Source organism: Mytilus galloprovincialis, chromosome 12, assembly GCF_965363235.1.
Source record: "Mytilus galloprovincialis chromosome 12, xbMytGall1.hap1.1, whole genome shotgun sequence".
Lineage (NCBI taxonomy): Eukaryota > Metazoa > Mollusca > Bivalvia > Mytilida > Mytilidae > Mytilus > Mytilus galloprovincialis.
The window spans coordinates 26243698-26263455 of NC_134849.1; the positions used below are offsets into that span (position 1 = coordinate 26243698).

General features: G+C 32.2%; 1 protein-coding gene across 1 annotated transcript; it reads right to left on the reverse strand.

The window, feature by feature from the left end:
* Positions 1–6428: 6428 nt before the first annotated feature.
* LOC143055274 (uncharacterized) lies at positions 6429–14623 on the reverse strand. Its single transcript, XM_076228407.1, has 9 exons — positions 14539–14623; positions 13827–13992; positions 12441–12734; positions 11514–11580; positions 10768–10820; positions 8695–8745; positions 7728–7823; positions 6965–7003; positions 6429–6481 (listed from the first exon to the last, which is right to left on the reverse strand). The coding sequence occupies exons 1-9, from the start codon at positions 14557–14559 to the stop codon at positions 6429–6431; spliced, it is 840 nt and encodes a 279-aa protein (XP_076084522.1). The 5' UTR covers positions 14560–14623.
* Between the last annotated feature and the right edge of the window lie 5135 nt (positions 14624–19758).

The following is a 19758-nucleotide window of genomic DNA, read 5'->3' on the forward strand; positions in this document are numbered from 1 at the left end:
TCAGGGCAGATAGATCTTGACCTGATAAACATGTTTACCCCTATGTCAGATTTGCTCTTAATGCTTTGGTTATTGAGTTATAAGCCAAAAACTGCATTTACCCCTATGTTCTATTTTTACCCGTGGCGGCCATCTTGGTTGGTTGACCGGGTCAAGCCACACATTTTTTTAAACTAGATACCCCAATGATGATTGTGGCCAAGTTTGGTTTGATTTGGCCCAGTAGTTTCAGAGGAGAAGATGTTTGTAAAAGATTACTTTAATTTACGAAAAATGGTTAAAAATTGACTATAAAGGGCAATAACTCCTAAACGGGTCAACTGACCATTTTGGTCATGTTGACTTATTTGTAGATCTTACTTTGCTGAACATTATTGCTGTTACAGTGTATCCCTATCTATAATAATATTCAAGATAATAACCAAAAACAGCAAAATTTCCTCAAAATTACCAATTCAGGGGCAGCAACCCAACAACCGATTGAATGATTCAGCTGAAAATTTCAGGGCAGATAGATCTTGACCTGATAAACATTTTTATCCCTTGTCAAATTTCCTCAAAATGCTTTGGTTTTTGATTTATAAGCCAAAAACTGCATTTTACCCCTATGTTCTATTTTTAGCCGTGGCGGCCATCTTGGTTGGTTGACCAGGTCAAGCCACACATTTTTTTTAAACTAGATACCCCAAAGATGATTGTGGCCAAATTTGAATTAATTTGGCCCAGTAGTTTCAGAGGAGAAGATTTTTGTAAAAGATTACTTTAATTTACGAAAAATTGTTAAAAATTGACTATAAAGGGCAATAACTCCTAAACGAGTCAACTGACCATTTTGGTCATGTTGACTTATTTGTAGATCTTACTTTGCTGAACATTATTGCTGTTTACAGTGTATCCCTATCTATAATAATATTCAAGATAATAACCAAAAACAGCAAAATTTCCTCAAAATTACCAATTCAGGGGCAGCAACCCAAAAACCGATTGACCAATTCATCTGAAAATTTCAGGGCAGATAGATCTTGACCTGATAAACATTTTTATACCTGTCAGATTTCCTCAAAATGCTTTGGTTTCTGAGTTATAAGCCAAAAACTGCATTTTACCCCTATGTTCTATTTTTAGCCGTGGCGGCCATCTTGGTTGATTGACCGGGTCACGCCACACATTTTTTAAACTAGATACCCCAATGATAATTGTGGTCAAGTTTGGTTTGATTTGGCCCAGTAGTTTCAGAGGAGAAGATTTCTGTAAAAGCTCAACGCCGGACGACGACGGACGACGGACGACGGACGATGGACGCAAAGTGATGAGAAAAGCTCACTTGGCCCTTTAGGCCAGGTGAGCTAAAAAAGGAAAACTCAAACGATCAATTTTATCATACAACATAGCGAATCAAAACCACCTGTCAAAGAGTACAGGCGTATTACCAAAAAACAAATATGCGTTAAATATAATGTCAAAAGTAGCTAATCCGCCCATGTGAATGGTACTGGTTTAAAAGTCCCTAATATTGTCCAAACTCGGTGAGCAGCGCAAACAGTCTAAACTGGAACATGCAGCCAAATCTCTTTAACAAACATCAAACAAAGCAAGTTATATACAAATACTAAAATAAATCACTCAGACATTTTGGAAAACGCCAACAAAAATGAAATGTAGTGATTAGCACATACAGTACAGAAAAAAATATGATTGAATATGCACTCTCAAAAACAAGTAAAAATTAAGTAAAATATAGATACAAGGGTTTAGTTTCAACTGTAGTCTCAACGGCACAAGGGACAGATAAAGACTCAATCCCGGAATATGGATGCACATTCATAAGAATCAAACAATCAAAACAAGTTTAACATGTGTTCTACAAAGATCTCCAGTTCTTAATCGTTCAATCTTTATCTTACGTATGGTTTTTTAAATTTGTACTACATTCCTGTAAGTTTTTTTTTACCGGGCCTAGATAAACAACATATACAGCTATTTGAGATATTTTTTGGTGTTACGTATACATATCACATATAGCATGTATAGTATATATGAATCATTTTCCAAAGAATATCGCTTCTAATGGCGTTGAGGGTTGTCTCTAAATTGCATTGAGATGAGAGATATATTGTTCCGTGCTGGAAGCTTTATTCATGTTATTGTGACTTCGAAATAAAGAACAGGAATAAAAGTGCTGTTCCTTTGCTTTTTGTGTGAAGCTATCTATGACGCGGAATAAGTGTCATAAACATCGAATTTAGCATATGCTTTAATCATTTTAGCATATGCTATATTATAATTCAGCATATGCTAAAATGATTCAAGCACATGTTAGATTCGATGTGTATGACCCTAGTTCCGCGTCATCGCTATCTGTGCATGTAATGATTTTGACATACTGGATAAAACGGGCGAAACATACCAATCGATCTTCGTAATTCAGTTACTGGGTAAAAAAATTAGGACTGTTAAAAGTAGGATAAACAACATCATCATCTACTGAAAACACGAGTAGATATGTAAAAGTCTTCAACACTCTAGAGCAAATAAAGTATAAATTCAAGTCTGAAAGTTTTAAATTTTACTATTGAACTAGTATTAATGGCATTAACCGTATTATAATTAGATCCGATAAGTAATCATCAGGGTATAGATCTCTTCATCAAATCGGACGTTATGCCCTCATTGATTTAATCATGTCCAAATTCACCAAACTATGGTACACGACATGTTTCGAAAACTTCGCCATGGTATTATGCATTGTATGTGCATGTTTTGCATTTACCGATTTTGAAAGGCGTGAACTGACATGACGATACCGAGTTTCAATGAAGAATAATGACTTTACATGGGGTAATGGGTAGCGAAGTCTTCACATATTTCCTAATGAAAATACCTTGTATAGTGACCACTCAAAAAAAGTAACTATTTGCAAATTTTTTAAATCGACTGACTTAAACCTAAAACTAAATAAACAAAAGCGACTTACCATTACACGGACTCCATTTCCCATCAGCAATATTGATATTGCATTTCTCGACCTCAATTCCATCTGTACTCTGTGAAGAAGTGACATCTTCCTTGTTGTGCCATAGTAATCGTTTCATTAAACTCGTTTTTCCTACTCCGTGTTTTCCAATAAATACAAGTCTTGCAAAATGAAGTTTGCCGGATTCACCTTTCAGAAAAAGTTCATGTATAAACTTTTGTCTTTCGTCATCTAGAAGCAAAACGAACAAAATTACATTTTCTATAAGTCCAAAACATGTACATGCAATTTCTGTTGATGCATTATGACGTGGTGATGTACATACCTTACATACAGCCATTATGTAATTTTGTAATGGCTAGGTATTGTTTTCTTGTCTTTCGTTTCTGGTTATCTGCCTTATCTTTATGTCATTTTTGGGTTGTTTTCTTTGTGTCATATTTTATTGATTTTTTTTAGGAGGTGGTGGGAGGATGATTTAGATAAGAACAAAATGTTGAGTGCTGTGCCACTGTTATTGACATTTTACATATTTTTACTGTTTGGTTTATCACGCATCTATATTATTAAACGAGAAGACCTCATTTTGTGTGTATCTTCTCTTCCTTCCACAATAAATGAATCATTATGCCTCTGTGTCCTATAGGTAACATGCATAGTCGCATTTGTCATCCACTCTTATGATTATTCAGATTGAGTTATTTTGGGAGAAAAACGACAAAAAAAGAGTCCGGATATGATTCCGTCATCAGACTGAATTTTAGTCATAGATACGACTTCCGGTTTTAAACATGCACAAATACAATCAATCATATGATAGATAACAAAAATGAAAAATAAATAAGCCAATCAGAGCGTTCTCAATATCATGGTGTTTAGATCGCAAGAACCACAACTATTATACCTCCTTATAGAGGACAATTATTTTTCACGTTTATCTACATGTAAACTACGATTATACTACTTCAATATCTAGAGACTCTCTGTATTTTGTCTACTGTTTTCTTTGAAATGTTTACTATCTAAGGGGTCATACCAGCCATATATATTAAAATAAGTAAAACATGTGACACAAGTATACCTCCTTAGAGAGGAGAATTATTTTCGGCGTTTATCTACATGTAAACTACAATTATACTACTTTAATATATAGAGACTATCTGTATTCTGTCAGGGACTTTCTGTGTTAGTATGGAAAGTGTCTGATTCTGGTCTACTGTTTTCTTTGAAATGTTTACTATTAAAGGGGTCATACCACTTGCATATATATATTAATAAGTAAAACATGCTCAACTTCATCTAAAACTACCTCGACCAAAAACGTTAACCTGAAGCGGGACAGACGGACGGACGGACGAACGACCGAAAGAGCGAACAAACGCACGGATCCACAGACTAGAAAACATAATGCCCATAAATGGGGCATAAAAATTTATGGTTGAAAGGGTAAATAGTGATTTGGCAAAAATTAAAGTAAGGTAGAGATTAGAGGGAGGCAGGACTTTTTTCGGGCGTCGGGATCGGGTGTTTTTAGCTTGGGATTTGGGGATTGATCCTTACGGAATCCAGGAATATATTTCGAGATTTCGGGATTTCGGGATATGAATTTCTTTAAATTCTGCATCTCGGGATTTCATGATTTTAAGCCCGGGATTTCAGGATTGAAAGGGAAAATAGTGATTTGGCAAAAATGAAAGTAAGGTAGAGATTAGAGGGAGGCAGGACTTTTTTCGGGGCGTCGGGATCGGGTGTGTTTAAGCTCGGGATTTGTGGAATGATCCTTACGGAGTCCGGGAATATATTTTTCGATTTCGGGATTTCGGGATATGAATTTCTTTAAATTGTGCATCTCGGGATTTCATGATTTTAAGCCCTGGATTTCGAGATCAGGACCCCTCCGACCACCCCTCAAATTAGCCTAAGTCATTTATACATGATTCATATTCTACCATTGGTATGTTAATAAGGCTCTCAAAAGAAAAGGCACTGATGGATTGTCCTAGAAGCATATTTTATTAGACTAATAATGGTTTATATATAAGCAGTTACATTTATTTCATGTTTTAAACGGTGCAAATGTTTTAATTTGATTTGACTTTTACCAAAAGAGGCATTGTAGCAAAGGAGAAGAATAATTGTGTTCTGAATAATAAAGGCAACAGTAGTATACCGCTGTTCAAAACTCATAAATCCATGGACAAAAAACAAAATCGGGGTAACAAACTAAAACCGAGGGAAACGCATTAAATATAAGAGGAGAACAACGACATAACACTAAAATGTAACACACATAGACAAAATCCCACGAGAATAACAAATATAACATATATATATAACATCAAAACCAAATACATGAATTAGGGATAGACAAGTACCGTGACACGTCTTATCGCAATGTGAATTTACACTCAAAAATAAGAGAAAACAAACGACACAACGTTATAATGTAATACACACAGAAACGAACTATAATATAACAATGGCCATATTCCTGACTTGGTACAGGGCATTTTTAAAGGAAAAACTGGTGGGTTGAACCTGGTTTTGTGGCATGCCAAACCTCGCACTTTTATGGTCATGTGAAATATAACATCAAAATGACAACACAGGACTACAATATAAATAAATTGGAGAACACAATTGACAAAGAATCACACGAACAACAGCCAACAAAAGGCAACAAGTTCAAAATTTTAATACGCCAGAAGTGTATTTTGTCCACACAAGACCTACGTGTGACGCCCAGATACAAAAGTTTGAAAGCCGAAACGAGTACAAAGTTGAACAGCATCGAGGACCAACAGATCAAACAGGTTGTGCCAAAAAACGGCAAGGGTTTTCTGTTAGTTACCAAAAAATCCCTATAATTCAGAATAATTTATACTTTTGCAAACAGTAATTGTAATAAAATGAATATTCAAAAGATGTACATGATAAAACTGAAGTATTAACTAATTACAGGAAACAACTGAAATACATTTACATAACCAGACATTTGAAACACAAAAGTAGACACATCCGAATAAGTTTAAACCTCTACGCCAAGTGACGTCCTTAAGTGTCTCAAAATATAATTTGTCTAACAGATGATTATGAAAATAAGGAGAGGTGGTATATAATTGTCAACCAATCAAGGTTCACATTGAATGGATGCAAGCAGTTATAGTCAACCGTACTGTCTTTTAACAATTAGATAACACCATACCGTATTTTCGGCTATAAAAGGCCCCAACATACATAGCATGAAACAATCAATTTTAGAAAAATAACGGTTTCATAATAACAATATATTTTACGTAAAACATAGATCACATATAAGTACAAACGACAACCATCGCTCCTGACTTTGGACAAAAACTTACAGAATGTGGCGGGATTTAACATGTTTGACGACGCCAACCCTTTCCCTAACCTGATACAGTGTTGTAACGGCACAACATAAGAACAATGAAGGTTAATAGAATTTGTACATACCTGTCGTTTCATTTGGTTGTCTGACATCTTCATCTGCAAAATATATATCTGATTGAGTAAGTGCCTCAAAACATTATTTGTTCAGGAGATGAGTTGGTTTTAGGAGATACAGCTTATTTAAAAATTACAGTTATATTGATGAAGGACGTATAAACAGCCTGCACAGAGATATCTTAAATCAAACTGATTAAACATTTGTAATTCGGATCGTATAACCTTTATTGGAATCAGTGCTAACTAAATGGATGCCTAACATTCAAATTTAATCTAAATTGTTTATTATGTTATGTGTTTTGCTGGTCTCTTTATGTTCTGTAATTGTTCTAATAAAGTACTAATAAAATAATTGTCAAATGCTCTTTATATAATGCGTGTTAAAAAACATAACAAAACAAAAAACGCAACAAACAAAGTAACAAAAAATATTTGGTGTTCTTATAGTATTTCTAAGTCTTGTGATATCTATGAACTTTATCTTATATTCTAAATTATGAAGATTCAAATTGTTTTACTTACCTATTGTTTCATCAATTTGTGTGGATATATCACCGGTAACTTTGCATATAAAGATATAGTATGAATATGGCTCAATACATAAATGATTTAATAGATGAGTTTGTTCTAGAAGATGATTTTAAAAATGTATTTAAAGGCCGGTTGCCAGAGTCATAAATACTTCAAGGCTATATCAGATGTCATTCGAATTGAATATATGTTTACTTTGAAATTCAGTTGGTAGTCAAAAGAAAATATGGTAAAGTTTTTCATAAATCAAGAACAAAGGAAACGTGTCGTTTTCAAGGAAAACAAAATTGAATATCTTATTATAATTTAAACACCGTTTTAGCAGCAGAATGATTGAAAACTTGAATTCTCATCAATTACGCATGCTACCAAGTATATATAATTAGATTGGCAAGAATCATGATATACATGAAAGAGACATTGCGTTATATAAATAAACAATGTCATTACATACTGCATCTTTATACTGATATTGACATCTGCATCATTGTATTTGCATACAAATAATCATAATATGGCTTAGGAAATTTATCGAATCACTTTAACTAAACTTGTCTATGATTTTATATTTTGTGTTTTGTTTAAAAATTAGACATGCTGATACACGAAATAGCAGATAACTGAATTGACACAAAACAGAGATGTGTGCTCTCTACAAATAGATAAATTGCTAACTATGGATACCAATTTCATTCTCCAGGTTATTGTGTGCATGTATGAAGTATTTGAAGATTTAAATAAACGCTATATCTACCAAGATTACTCTTTTTTCTTCTGTAAGTTGGGTGTCTTTGTAGCTTACCAAAGTCGCTGACTTTTAACAACACTACGACAGCAACGACAAAATAAACTGAAAACAACGGTGTATTATATCATTATATATGCTTGCCTCTTCTGATAATTTTTATATTAGTTCATTTTTTATTCAAAGTATTGACTCAAAACAATATGATTATTGCTTTACTACAAAATTATTGAACCAAATTTCAAAAAAACTTTAGATGTAAGTGATTATAGAAAAATACACCAGAACATGTATAACAATGTATAGCAGGTATAATATTCATGGAATTCCAAAGACATTTAAAAATTAATTATTAATTGTATGCCTTAAGTCTTACAAATACTAACTTCTTTCTTGGTATCTTACAAATGTATGGCAATTCCAGATGCGCAAAACAAAATCATTTTATTCATGTAAATAGTGTTTTTCATTATGTTGGTCCTTTCGCTAAGTAACATCAACATGTTTGACCCTCTTTGTTATAATAAAAGGTACATTGATTATCCATTTATGCTTAATAATCAATTTCTTAGTATTAAAGCAGTACATGATGTGTGTTGAAACAAATCTGGCCAAATGGATCTTAATAATTTTACAAAGAAAGGGTTTAAAAGTAACATCAATAAGGCCTTTTTAGATATAGCGTGATGATTCTAGTCGATTTCTATGAATACTTTTTTCTTTAAGCAGCTCTGTTATTGTTGAAGTACGAACTATTACCTATGATTTGTTATATCCATTTCATTTGACTTGTTTGACTTTTGGTCGATAGTTTTCTCTTTGGCAATCGTAATACATCTTCTTATTTTTTATGTTTTGCTTACCAAAATAGGTTACTTTGCATGTAATAGATATCACAATTCATTTACAGTCGTCTAGTAAACTATAATTTTCTGTCGATACAAAATTTGTTTTTCGCAGTATACAGTGTACTTACCGACTATACTAGCAATGATAATATATGCAACGTGATGAGCACTGGAGTAGCCTGAAATAATAATATAAACATATCCTTTGTTTAAATAAGATTGGATCTCCGACTTCAAGTAACATGAAGAATGTTTATGTACCAAGTGTGGATTAGACAGTTGTTTTCTATTCGTTTAATTTGTTTGAACTTTTGATTCTGCTGTTTGATAAGGGATTTTTTTTTTAGTTTTAGTATACATACTGAAGTCGTCATTATTGAGAGCCAAAATATCATTCAAATATCTAAAGGTATTATTAAATTTGTGTATCAGATGTTGTTTCAATGGGTCTGATGTTTGTCATAAATTGTAACTCATAGCAATACAAAAACAGGTCCGCAATAAGTGGTGCACAGTTAGTCCCCATTGGAATTCCGATAACCTGACGATATACGGAATCTCTAAAGCGAAAAATAATGTTATCTAGTAAAAATTCAAGGGCAGATAAAGTGCATGTATCAAAGCATGTCCAATTTACATAGTTTTTTTGTTTATTGTTACTAAAAAATGACCTAAAAGAGTTTGAACATATATATTCACTTTCTGACTTTTTAAATGCCTATTTAATTAGGTGTGTGAATTTTTTCTTAATGAGAATGTGAGGCAATGTGGTATATAGGGTAGAAACATCTAAACTTTGAACAGATTCAAAATCACCAATATAAGCATGCAATTTATCAAGTACTTCCAACGAATTTTTGACACTCCAAAAGTAATTAATTCCACTATTTTCGAAGGCCTTAATTTATTATCAGGTTTTTGATTGTACCAAAGTGTACTAGTAAATGAGTAAGAAGAATAGATAATTTAGTAGAAGAAAAATGGCTTGAAGACGAAATAAATCTATATTTGTAAGGTGTTTTGTGTAGTTTCAAAAAGCACATTAAAAAAGTCTTGCAAATTGATAAGTCAAACATGCATTTCAGATACTTATGATCTGTAAGAGTTGCTCAATTCAAAACAAAGAAAGAAATTAAACTTCAATACGATTGTGTAGTGCATATAGTATTTGGCAATAACGACTATGTATACCTTTGTGTTGGATTTCAAAACCTTTTTAGCTTTGAGCAACTCAATATTTCATAAGCCATTGGACATAAATGAACAAATCAATGTTTTCTTTGTCAGTGCAAACAGCAACATGACTGGTGATACACTTGGGAACTAAATATTCACCACCAGCAGCGACACGAAATATTGATACGATGATACAATAAGATAAGTAATTACCATGTCAACATTGGCATATACGATGAAGAATGTCGACCAAACATCATAACCAAACATTGTTGGAAATTCAAAAGGAGATAAAAACACAAGGTCAGAGCAGGTTTTTGTACAACAAGGTTAAAAGTTTGTTTATTGGTATTATGCAATGTCAGAAGTATCTTATTTGTAACCAAACATGGCTAGATAAAGACAGCAACTGAAAGTTTTGAACAGTGTTTCATTCTGGATCCATCTGCATAGAGTCTAAAGGAACGTCATTGATGTTCCTGTGTTTTGGTAAAATATGAACTACAAAGCAATTGCGACCAAAGCATGCTTGGGTATCCTTTACTTTTTCTTTTATTTGTTTGTTTTTATAGTGATTTAGATTGCAACACAATGCTGACTGAGTATCCGTATTTTTTACGTTTTAACCTATTATGTCTGTTTGTTTTGATCACAAAGGGTTGTCAATATAATGGAATTTAATGCGTCTGTCATCAAGGTAAATCAAGAAAAGCGCTTCGGACGCAAGAAATTATTAAAAGTGTCGTTTTTTTGTTTTTTTTTTATTTCATACAAGTGAGATGTTAAGCTTTAAAACCAGGTTTCATCAACCATTTTCTGCACGGGAAAATGCCTTTGCTAAGTCAAGAATATGGCAGTTGTTATCTATGCGTTCATTGTATTTAGGCTTTTGATTTTGCCATTTGATTAGGGACGTTCCTTTTTTAATTTTCCTCGAAGTTCATTTTTCTTGGGATTTTGCTTTTGACTTGACAAGTTTTTGACATTGCTTTTTTTCAATATAAATATCATCTTTAAATGCTAACCTTTTATGTTGCCTTCGGTTAACTGGGTTGTATTTTCATCGGTGTTGTAAGGTCTAAAAAAGAGACATGTTAATAGTTCTAACAATTTACTCAATTGTATATAAAAAAGGTCATCAATTAAATTATTCTTCATGCCTCATACACAATTAATAATATTTTTATATTTCATTATACCACAATTATATATATATCTTTCGCAATTTTCGAAAATGTATATTTTTAAAAACAAATCATTACTCAATGGTAAGGAAGTGATTAGGCTGTTTCTACTTTTTAACGATTGAACATGATCATGATGATTAAGGTATATATACAAAAAAAGTCTATATCACTGATTTTAGTTTTTATTCTTTAAGGAAAAGATATTAAATCAGCAAAAAAATTCTTCAATATGTTTAAAAAAATCTCCGTTTTAAGTTCCATAGTATTTTTTTAAATATCTGTGTATGTAATATAATCACAACTTTAAGACCGACTTAAGCCGACTGTATTTGATTTCTTGACATTTTTCACCTATTGTAAAACATATAAAAAATAAAAAAAATTAGACATGAAACAATATCTGATCAGATTTACAAATAATACAGCATAAGTAAATACATAAATGTTGGATGTACAAATATACACGTCTTATTTCAATAAAAATTTAAACTCGTCAAAACAGTCATATTTAAAATAGAAGTAAAAAGATCTAATACAATTACATATCTTAGAGGATATGCATTGCCAGCAACGATCTAACTTACATGTTTGGGAGTATTTCCTGGCATGTTGAATTCACCATTATCTCCCGGTCAGTGACGCATTTATAATCTACGGAGAAGACAAACAAATTCATTATAATTGAAATCATCATAGATACCAATATCAAAACTTTAATTTACCCGAAATTTCGACAGATTTTGCCAAAAAAAAGGTTATATAACCAATGAAACTTCATAGTACTTCACGTTTTACTTAAACAGTAAAGTCCCAAACAAACTGAGCTCCGAGGAAAATTCAAAACGGAAGGTTCCTAATCAAATTGGCAACAACAATTGATGCTGCACACCAAACGGCTGGACAACAACTGTCATATTCCTGACTTGGTACAGGCATTTTCAAATGTAGAAAATGGTAGATTCAACCTGTTTTTTTACGCGCTTAACTTCTCATTTATATGACAGTCGCATCATACTCAATTATATTTACAACGATGCGTGATCAAAACAGAAATAATCGTTAAAATTGTCAAAATAGGGATATAACAGTCATCACTTGGTTCATAATCTTAATTAGAACAAAAACAGACAAATATTTCATTTAGTAAGGGGAAAACATTTTAACCAAAAATGCTTGGATTTTGCTTCTCTTTAACGTTGATGTTAGCTTATTGATATGTATAAATGTGGCCTGACCATCAATGAAACAACTATAGGCAACTTGTATTGGTCTTGTTATTGCTGAAATAATTTTAAAAATAGCTTGTTTGTTGCATCCTATCAGATGCTTGAATGTCTTGACAACAAACGAATTGAAATCAACAATCAGCTAGTTGTATCGGTAGTGATATTTTCAATTTGTTTATATTACAAGGTCTATACAAGGGTACACATTTAAGAGAACAACACAAGGTATAGGTGTTTTTTCCGTTAACTGTACATGTCGATCACTTTTTTTTAATAAAAACTCACCTGCAGACAGTTTTGTACACGTAGATCTAAAACACGAGCAATCTTCGTCAGATGGGTAACAGAAACAACGGTTCGTTGGTCTCGTGACAAAAGCATACCCCTGTGTGTAGTCACAGCGACAAGCAGTATCGGCGCTAGAAGAATCATTGCGGAATACTAATTGTCCCTCATCAGCACACATTGATTTACTGAAGATACATTCACTATTCCCATGTGTGGTGAACACTATAGGTTGATATCTTCCTGTGTCACACTCTGCTAGATTAAACAACGGTTGTAACACTAGCTTACTTCCTTTAAATGCATAATAAAAAAAAATAATTGTAACACTGGTGTCTTCCAGATGTAGTTTCTACTCACAAGAGTGGCACATCGGGTGCCAGATATGGAGCAGGATTTGCTTGCCCTTCCATAGCACATGAGATGACGCCGAAATTTTGGTGAGGTTCAGCATGTTCAAATTGCACAGAAATATTTTTTCTATGTTATATTTTGTTTACTGTTGTTTGTCTTTTAATTGTTATTCGTTTGTTTTCGCTTCAGGCGCTTTGGCGTTACAATATCATGATTTATTTTTTTCTCACTTTGTATTTTTTTTTTTATTTAGAAAACAAATCCAACCAACTTGTCGTTAATGCACTTACTAAATTAGACTAATGTTTTAAAAGAAAAATACAAAAGTATGATAAATTATAAATTTTATCTCAAATTAATACGATCCAAGCATGCGTCCAGTTGCATATTCGTCTTAAGAATTCTGAACAGAATTCATGATTAGTCTACAGTTATGACACGTTGAAATCAAGGTCTTTTTACGTAATAAACGTAAAACGGAGCACCTGATTCGAATTCAGAGATTTCGACATCTTACATGTATTAATAGTTTACACTTAGATTACATTGTACTATTATATATGTATATGACAATATTTTATATATATGATGTTAAACGAGATGAGAAAACGGAATGAATATGTATAAACGCTATTTATAACATAATCACCATTGACACTGCATAACATTCAATAACTAAATCGTATTTAGAAATGATGTATTCTGTTAGTATCTCACATTAATAACATTTTTATCAGTCGGAATTGTCGGTCCTCAAAGCTCTTAATTTTGGTCATTTAGTTGAAATATCAATGTTCTTGTCAATCCGAGGGTCACTGATTAGTCTGTTGTAGTTGAAACGCGCGTCGGACCTACACAATTATAACCCAGGTATCTTTGGTTAATGTATCTCATTTTTATGATATTCTTTTTTTGAATATTTAATACATTGCCAAACAATTGAAAATAAATTAAAAACTATTGCACTTCAGAAGATACCTGACCCATACTCACTTAATCAGCACAAAATAAAATTCAAGAAATCAGTTTTACCTATCCTACTTAGATCTAAGCCTAGACAATTTTCCATATGTTTCTCTTCCAGTAAGTTGAACAAACATACATATTTGTCCTCCGAAGAACAGGAAATGTTTCCTTTAAATCTCCATTCTGCTTTGGCTGGACATTTTAAGTCGTATCCAGTCGCCGTTCCAATAATCTAAATGAGATAAGTATTAACGATTTTCTTCAATGCAAACCTTGTGAGAAAAATTTGTTTTCTGTAATATGTCATTGTTCAAGAAGTCTTCTTTGACATGCATTTTAGTCAGACTCTTTTACTGAGATGTATATATGTTATGTATCCGTTATACTTGTTGCATTTATTTTGACTAGCGGTGACTATTACATAATACTAAAACAATATATCTAATTAAGTATACTAGTGAGAACATTATACGGTATAGTGGCAATTGTTACCTGAAACATATATACTGTAAACCAAATTATTTCAGCGGATACTTTATTTCGCGTGATACCAAGTCTACTCCACTTCGCTGCTTTAAAAATTCATGATTATCTTATTTACATGATGCAGATTAATAAAATTTACGCATTCGCGACGATTTATATTTGCGTTATTATTCTACTCGCGATAGTCGCGAAAATAAGTTGGTCTACAGTATATTTTGACAATGCATTTAGAGAAAGAGAGTTAAAGAGTTTACCTGTTGAAAAGTCTTATCACATTATTGTCTATATTTACCAGTATTAGGAGAAAAATCATTTTGCCGCATCACTTATCAATAAAGTAATTTACTATTTTTCTGTGAGATCTGAACATCCAACTACAAAAAATATAAACATTGATATGTTATTTATAAAGTCTCACACTATCCGCTCAACTGGACAGTTCATATTTTACATCAGAATGCGGTAATATATTATAACACCTAAATAAAGGCAACAGTAGTATACCCCTGTTTGACAGTCATAAATTGATTGAAAGAAAACAAATCCGGAACATCCAACTACAAAAAAATATATACATTGATATGTTATTTATAAAGTCTCACACTATCCGCTCAACTGGACAGTTCATATTTCACATCAGAATGCGGTAATATATTATAAAACCTAAATAAAGGCAACAGTAGTATACCCCTGTTTGACAGTCATAAATTGATTGAAAGAAAACAAATCCGGATTAATAACTAAAACTGAGGTAACACATCAACTATAAGAGGAAAGCAACGAAACAACAGAAACACTGAAGTGCACCAAAAAACCAAAACGAAAATGCAACACTCACAGATAAGATAATTACTGCCATTTTCCTGACTTGGTACAGGACATTTTAAGTACAAAATGGTGGGTTGAACCTTGTTTTGTGGCTAGCCAAACCTCGCGCTTTTATGGCAATGTTGACTTTAAAATTAACACGACAACAATACATGACAGGAATACAGTACAAATAAATGCAAGCACATTCAGGACAAATAATTACACGTATAAACATTACAATAGGACATTTTGACATGTTAATAGTTATCAGAGGTACCAGGCTTATAATTCAATACACCATACGTGCGTTTCGTCTCCATAAGACTCACCAGTGATGCTCAGATCAAAATAGTTAAGAAAGCCAAACAAATACAATGTAGAAGAGCATTGATGACCCAAAATTGTAAAAAGTGGTGGCAAATACGGCTACGGTTATCTTGGCCTGGGATAAGAAAATCATTAGTATTTAGAATAATTCTAAAATAACTTTAATCTCATTTATCTATTTAACGAAATAAACGATTCAATATATGCATGTACAGTCAGACCTGTTTAAGAGACCAACTTTATCAAGCAAAAACCTGTGTTATAAGACCATTATTGTAGTGCATTTCATATAGATTAAACCTTTATTTAAAGACCATCTAACTTAAGAGATTACCTTTTTGCTCTCCCTTAAGTAGTGTCTTTAACGTGGTTTCACTGTATGTGATTCAAAACTGTGAATTTAACCTGAATGAAAAAAAGAGTAACCATATCCCTTGCTGCAATGTTTTATTTCATATGAAATGAACATTTTGTAAAGTAATCTGTATGTATCAATTTTGACGTCAACAATTTTTTTTGCAAGTGAAACTATTGTTTGTTTTATCTTATTTCAAATCGTAGATATAAACTGCATGTGCAGACGCTACGTTAATGTTGCAGTTCATTTATAATTTTGAAGTCAAATCATCTTTCTTTTCGCAATCTGTTCTAATCGGCTATCATTTTCACTTTGTAGATGTAAGTCAGGTATGAGATATACTAAACTACTGTTTCTTTTATTTAACTTTCAATAAGATAAACGTTTTATAAAATAGTCGTCAAACTAAATAAACTAGTGAAGTTAAGGGGAATTGAAAGTGCTAGATTTTTTTCATCCGTTCTTAGAAGATATTGTTTGAATAAAGGTACCAGTAGTAATCCGATATTCAATAGTCATACATCGATTAAATTGAAAAAATTCAGATTAAAATAGAAAACCAAACGTAACACAGCAATTTTAAGAGGAAATCAAGAGAACAAAATAAATACTGAACTGATACAAACACAATCGCAAAATATATATAAGTCTGCCATTAAGAAAATATGTATTACGCTGCATGAAGTGGATAACAGTTTTGTATATGGCTATGTCAATTGTCTGTTTAAAATACTTGTTAGTTCAAGTGTATTACAGTTTCGAATTGTACATGTTCTAGTATTCACTTTGAAATCTTATATTACTGTTAAAAAAGTATACGTCTAATTCCTAACTGAAAATTCATACCTTAATTCAATAAATACATTACCACAATGTGACAAATGTTTACATGTTTAAGAAATGTCGTTTTACAAAGAAAAAAACTATTTACATTTTCAATTCACACAAATAGTGTAAACATATTTAACCGCATCAAGAGTTATAACTGAAATCTATATTTATGAGTTTTAAAACAAAAAACACCAAAAGCTTGACTGATCTATGATTAGCGAACCAATTTACTATGACCATGATGACCAATCACTTTCAATGAATCAGATAAAATTATAGTTTTTTACCGCTAATGATCTATTGAAGATATATGTATTTGTCACGAATATCAAAGGAAATAGAGCATGTGCTTCGTAATACACTGAATATAAAACGAGCGTCCCATGTCAAGGTTGTGTTTAAATATTTAAATGTCCTTTATATAATACGTTCAGGTATTTTCATTGTTTGATTTTTTTCAAAACAACATTTGACCCCATTCTACCTGTAACTGGTAAAACCAAGTGTTTTCATGTATACTTTAAAAATCTATTTCACAAATTTCTATCAGATTATTTTAGTTTGAAAGATCTAAATTACGGTTAACGTAATTTGAGGTCTTTTGTAGCTGAATATCCGCTCCGCATTCTTTATAAACAATGAATGTAGGTTTTTAAAATTGAAAATACAGCACAGAGTTGTGTATTACCGTACCTAACCATGCTTACTCCGAGTTTACCAAAACAATCCATAAATCATAAAAAAAAAAATGTACCATTAACGTTAATAGTTTTAGTCAAACAACTCTCATACTTCTATTTGAAGTATATATCAAATGCTTTGCAAAAAAACGAAAGTACAATACAAATTAAAGACATGTTATTGACATATAATCAAATACTTACTTTCAGATAGTGCAAGCATCATAAATTCCGATGATTCTTCAACGGTCTTTCGGTTCAATTCATAATTTGTGTACAATTACAATCCTCAAATTAATCCGTGTGACAACATCCGTTTATGTCACAAAACAATATTAGTTATTTCCCTTTGTATGCTCATATTGATTGTATTGTTCCAGATCAGTTAACACATTACTGTGGTTAATAACGTAACCTACGTATTATTTAAATGGTAAAAATATTAGTGAAAATTGTCTAAAAGATAATAATGTGTTTGCTTTAATTTTTAAAAATTGACATCATCATGCTAATGTTGGTCGCAGTGTCCTCGTATTAAAAATAATTTGATACCTTGAAGTACATTTTCTGCATCCAGGTGGCTTTTCTAATACAACTTGCTCCTTTTCCATGGTATTTCTAACTACTTGTTGTTGGAGAGTCGAGAGTGTGTACCTTTCGTAGTATGTTGTGCTGTCTAATATCATGTATGTGATCATTTCCACACCTAAATATGTTAATTATTAATTTCATATGTTGTTGGTCTGATCGTGCATGTTTCTTTGCTTTTCCAGTATTAAAAATTTCAACACTTGCGAAAAGCTAATCTTACTGTCACCACACTGTCAGTTTAGACGGGCCCTAACTCTGGTTGGAGCGGGATTGTTTACAAAACGATTCGAATAAACTTTGTAAAATTGATAACCACCAAATCCTGCACGGACTTTGTTTTTATGTACAAATTGGTTTCTATCTTATCAGTAGTATACACCTAAGTTATCCTATTGATGCATTACCCGATGCAAGGAATCATTATAGCTTCAAATACATGACCAGAAACCTTACATCGATTGTATTGCATATCACACCATACATCGAAAATGAACGAACGAAAACAGAAGAAAAATAACTTAAGGAAAGGCTGCAATTGCTTTGTTCTTATTTCTTTCCTTTTATTAATTGTACCTCATTCGTGTAAGCTGTTGTGTCCCAACTTGTCACATTTTATAAAAGATGTGCTCAGTGTACTTGTCACAACATCTTAACAAGCGTTATCCTTATTTTTACAACGTAACAAAATACCTTTTCAACAGGCCATAACATGAAAGATGTATGAACATTATTATTATGTGCGTATAGTCTAGTGAAATTCGCTGATGGCGTTACAAATTAAAAAACCTTGTATTTTTTATAATTTTACATAACCACTTAGTCATGTCACTGCTGATGATAGCTGTGTCCATGAGGCTTTCTCCCGTACAGTAATTTAAAAACACTTGTATTTTGAGAATAATATCAAAAATATGTTTCTTTTATTTACATCAACTGTTTATGAAGTGATGAATTTTTCGAAACCTTTAATTTTTTCACCCATAGCCTTACTGGTTTGACATTTTTTTTTGTAATTTTTGGATTGAAATGATTTTTAACTTCGTATTGACTTTGAGTTTAGCGTTATGAATCATAAATCCTATTATATACTTTAATTCAGTCACGGTCCAGGGATTTCACGGGTGTGTTCTAGCGTTATTTATGTGTGTACCACTTTGGTCTCGACAATGTATAAATCCATAAAAACTGATGCATACAGTCCATTTCGTTACTCTCTAATTCCGAGATCTATGAAGGGCAGATTTACATCTTATTATATTAAAACGAAAGTTTAACGTTATATTTGTGATAATGCTAACATTGGCCACGAATAGCACCGTTTCGATTGAGGTAACCCACATGATATGTATTTTCATCATAATGGGAGTCAGTGCCATGTGTCATGTCATTAATCTTTTTAAACACGCTTGTCACTGAAGCTTTAAATTTCAAGTTCAGTGACAGCTTGTGTTGCTTCGCAAGTTATTTTGCTCATATGCTTTTTCATACAGGCATACATCTGGAAATGATATGATACCATATGGTGGAGGATCGACACCAGATAATACATACTATAAGAGTACAAGCGTGTCACTTGATTGGACATATTCCTTAAGTCTAAATATGACAACCGTGTTTATGCCATTGTTGCCGTAGTTACAGCAAGTAAGTTTATTAATCCAATCTCTTTTAGAAATACAACCAAACATGCATAGTCAGCGCATAGTTTCATACCAAAGTCTTCAAATATGCTTACATGTTTTGTTTAGTATTTATGTGTGTATACGGTACTGTGTAAGCATCGGTTCAACTACATGTATATATCTATATACGGCCGTAAACAATAAGCCTATATTATATAGTAATCCATAAAAAAACATCGAAATGACAAAATGTAATAAAATTGAAAAAAAAATCAACTGCCATAAACAGTGGC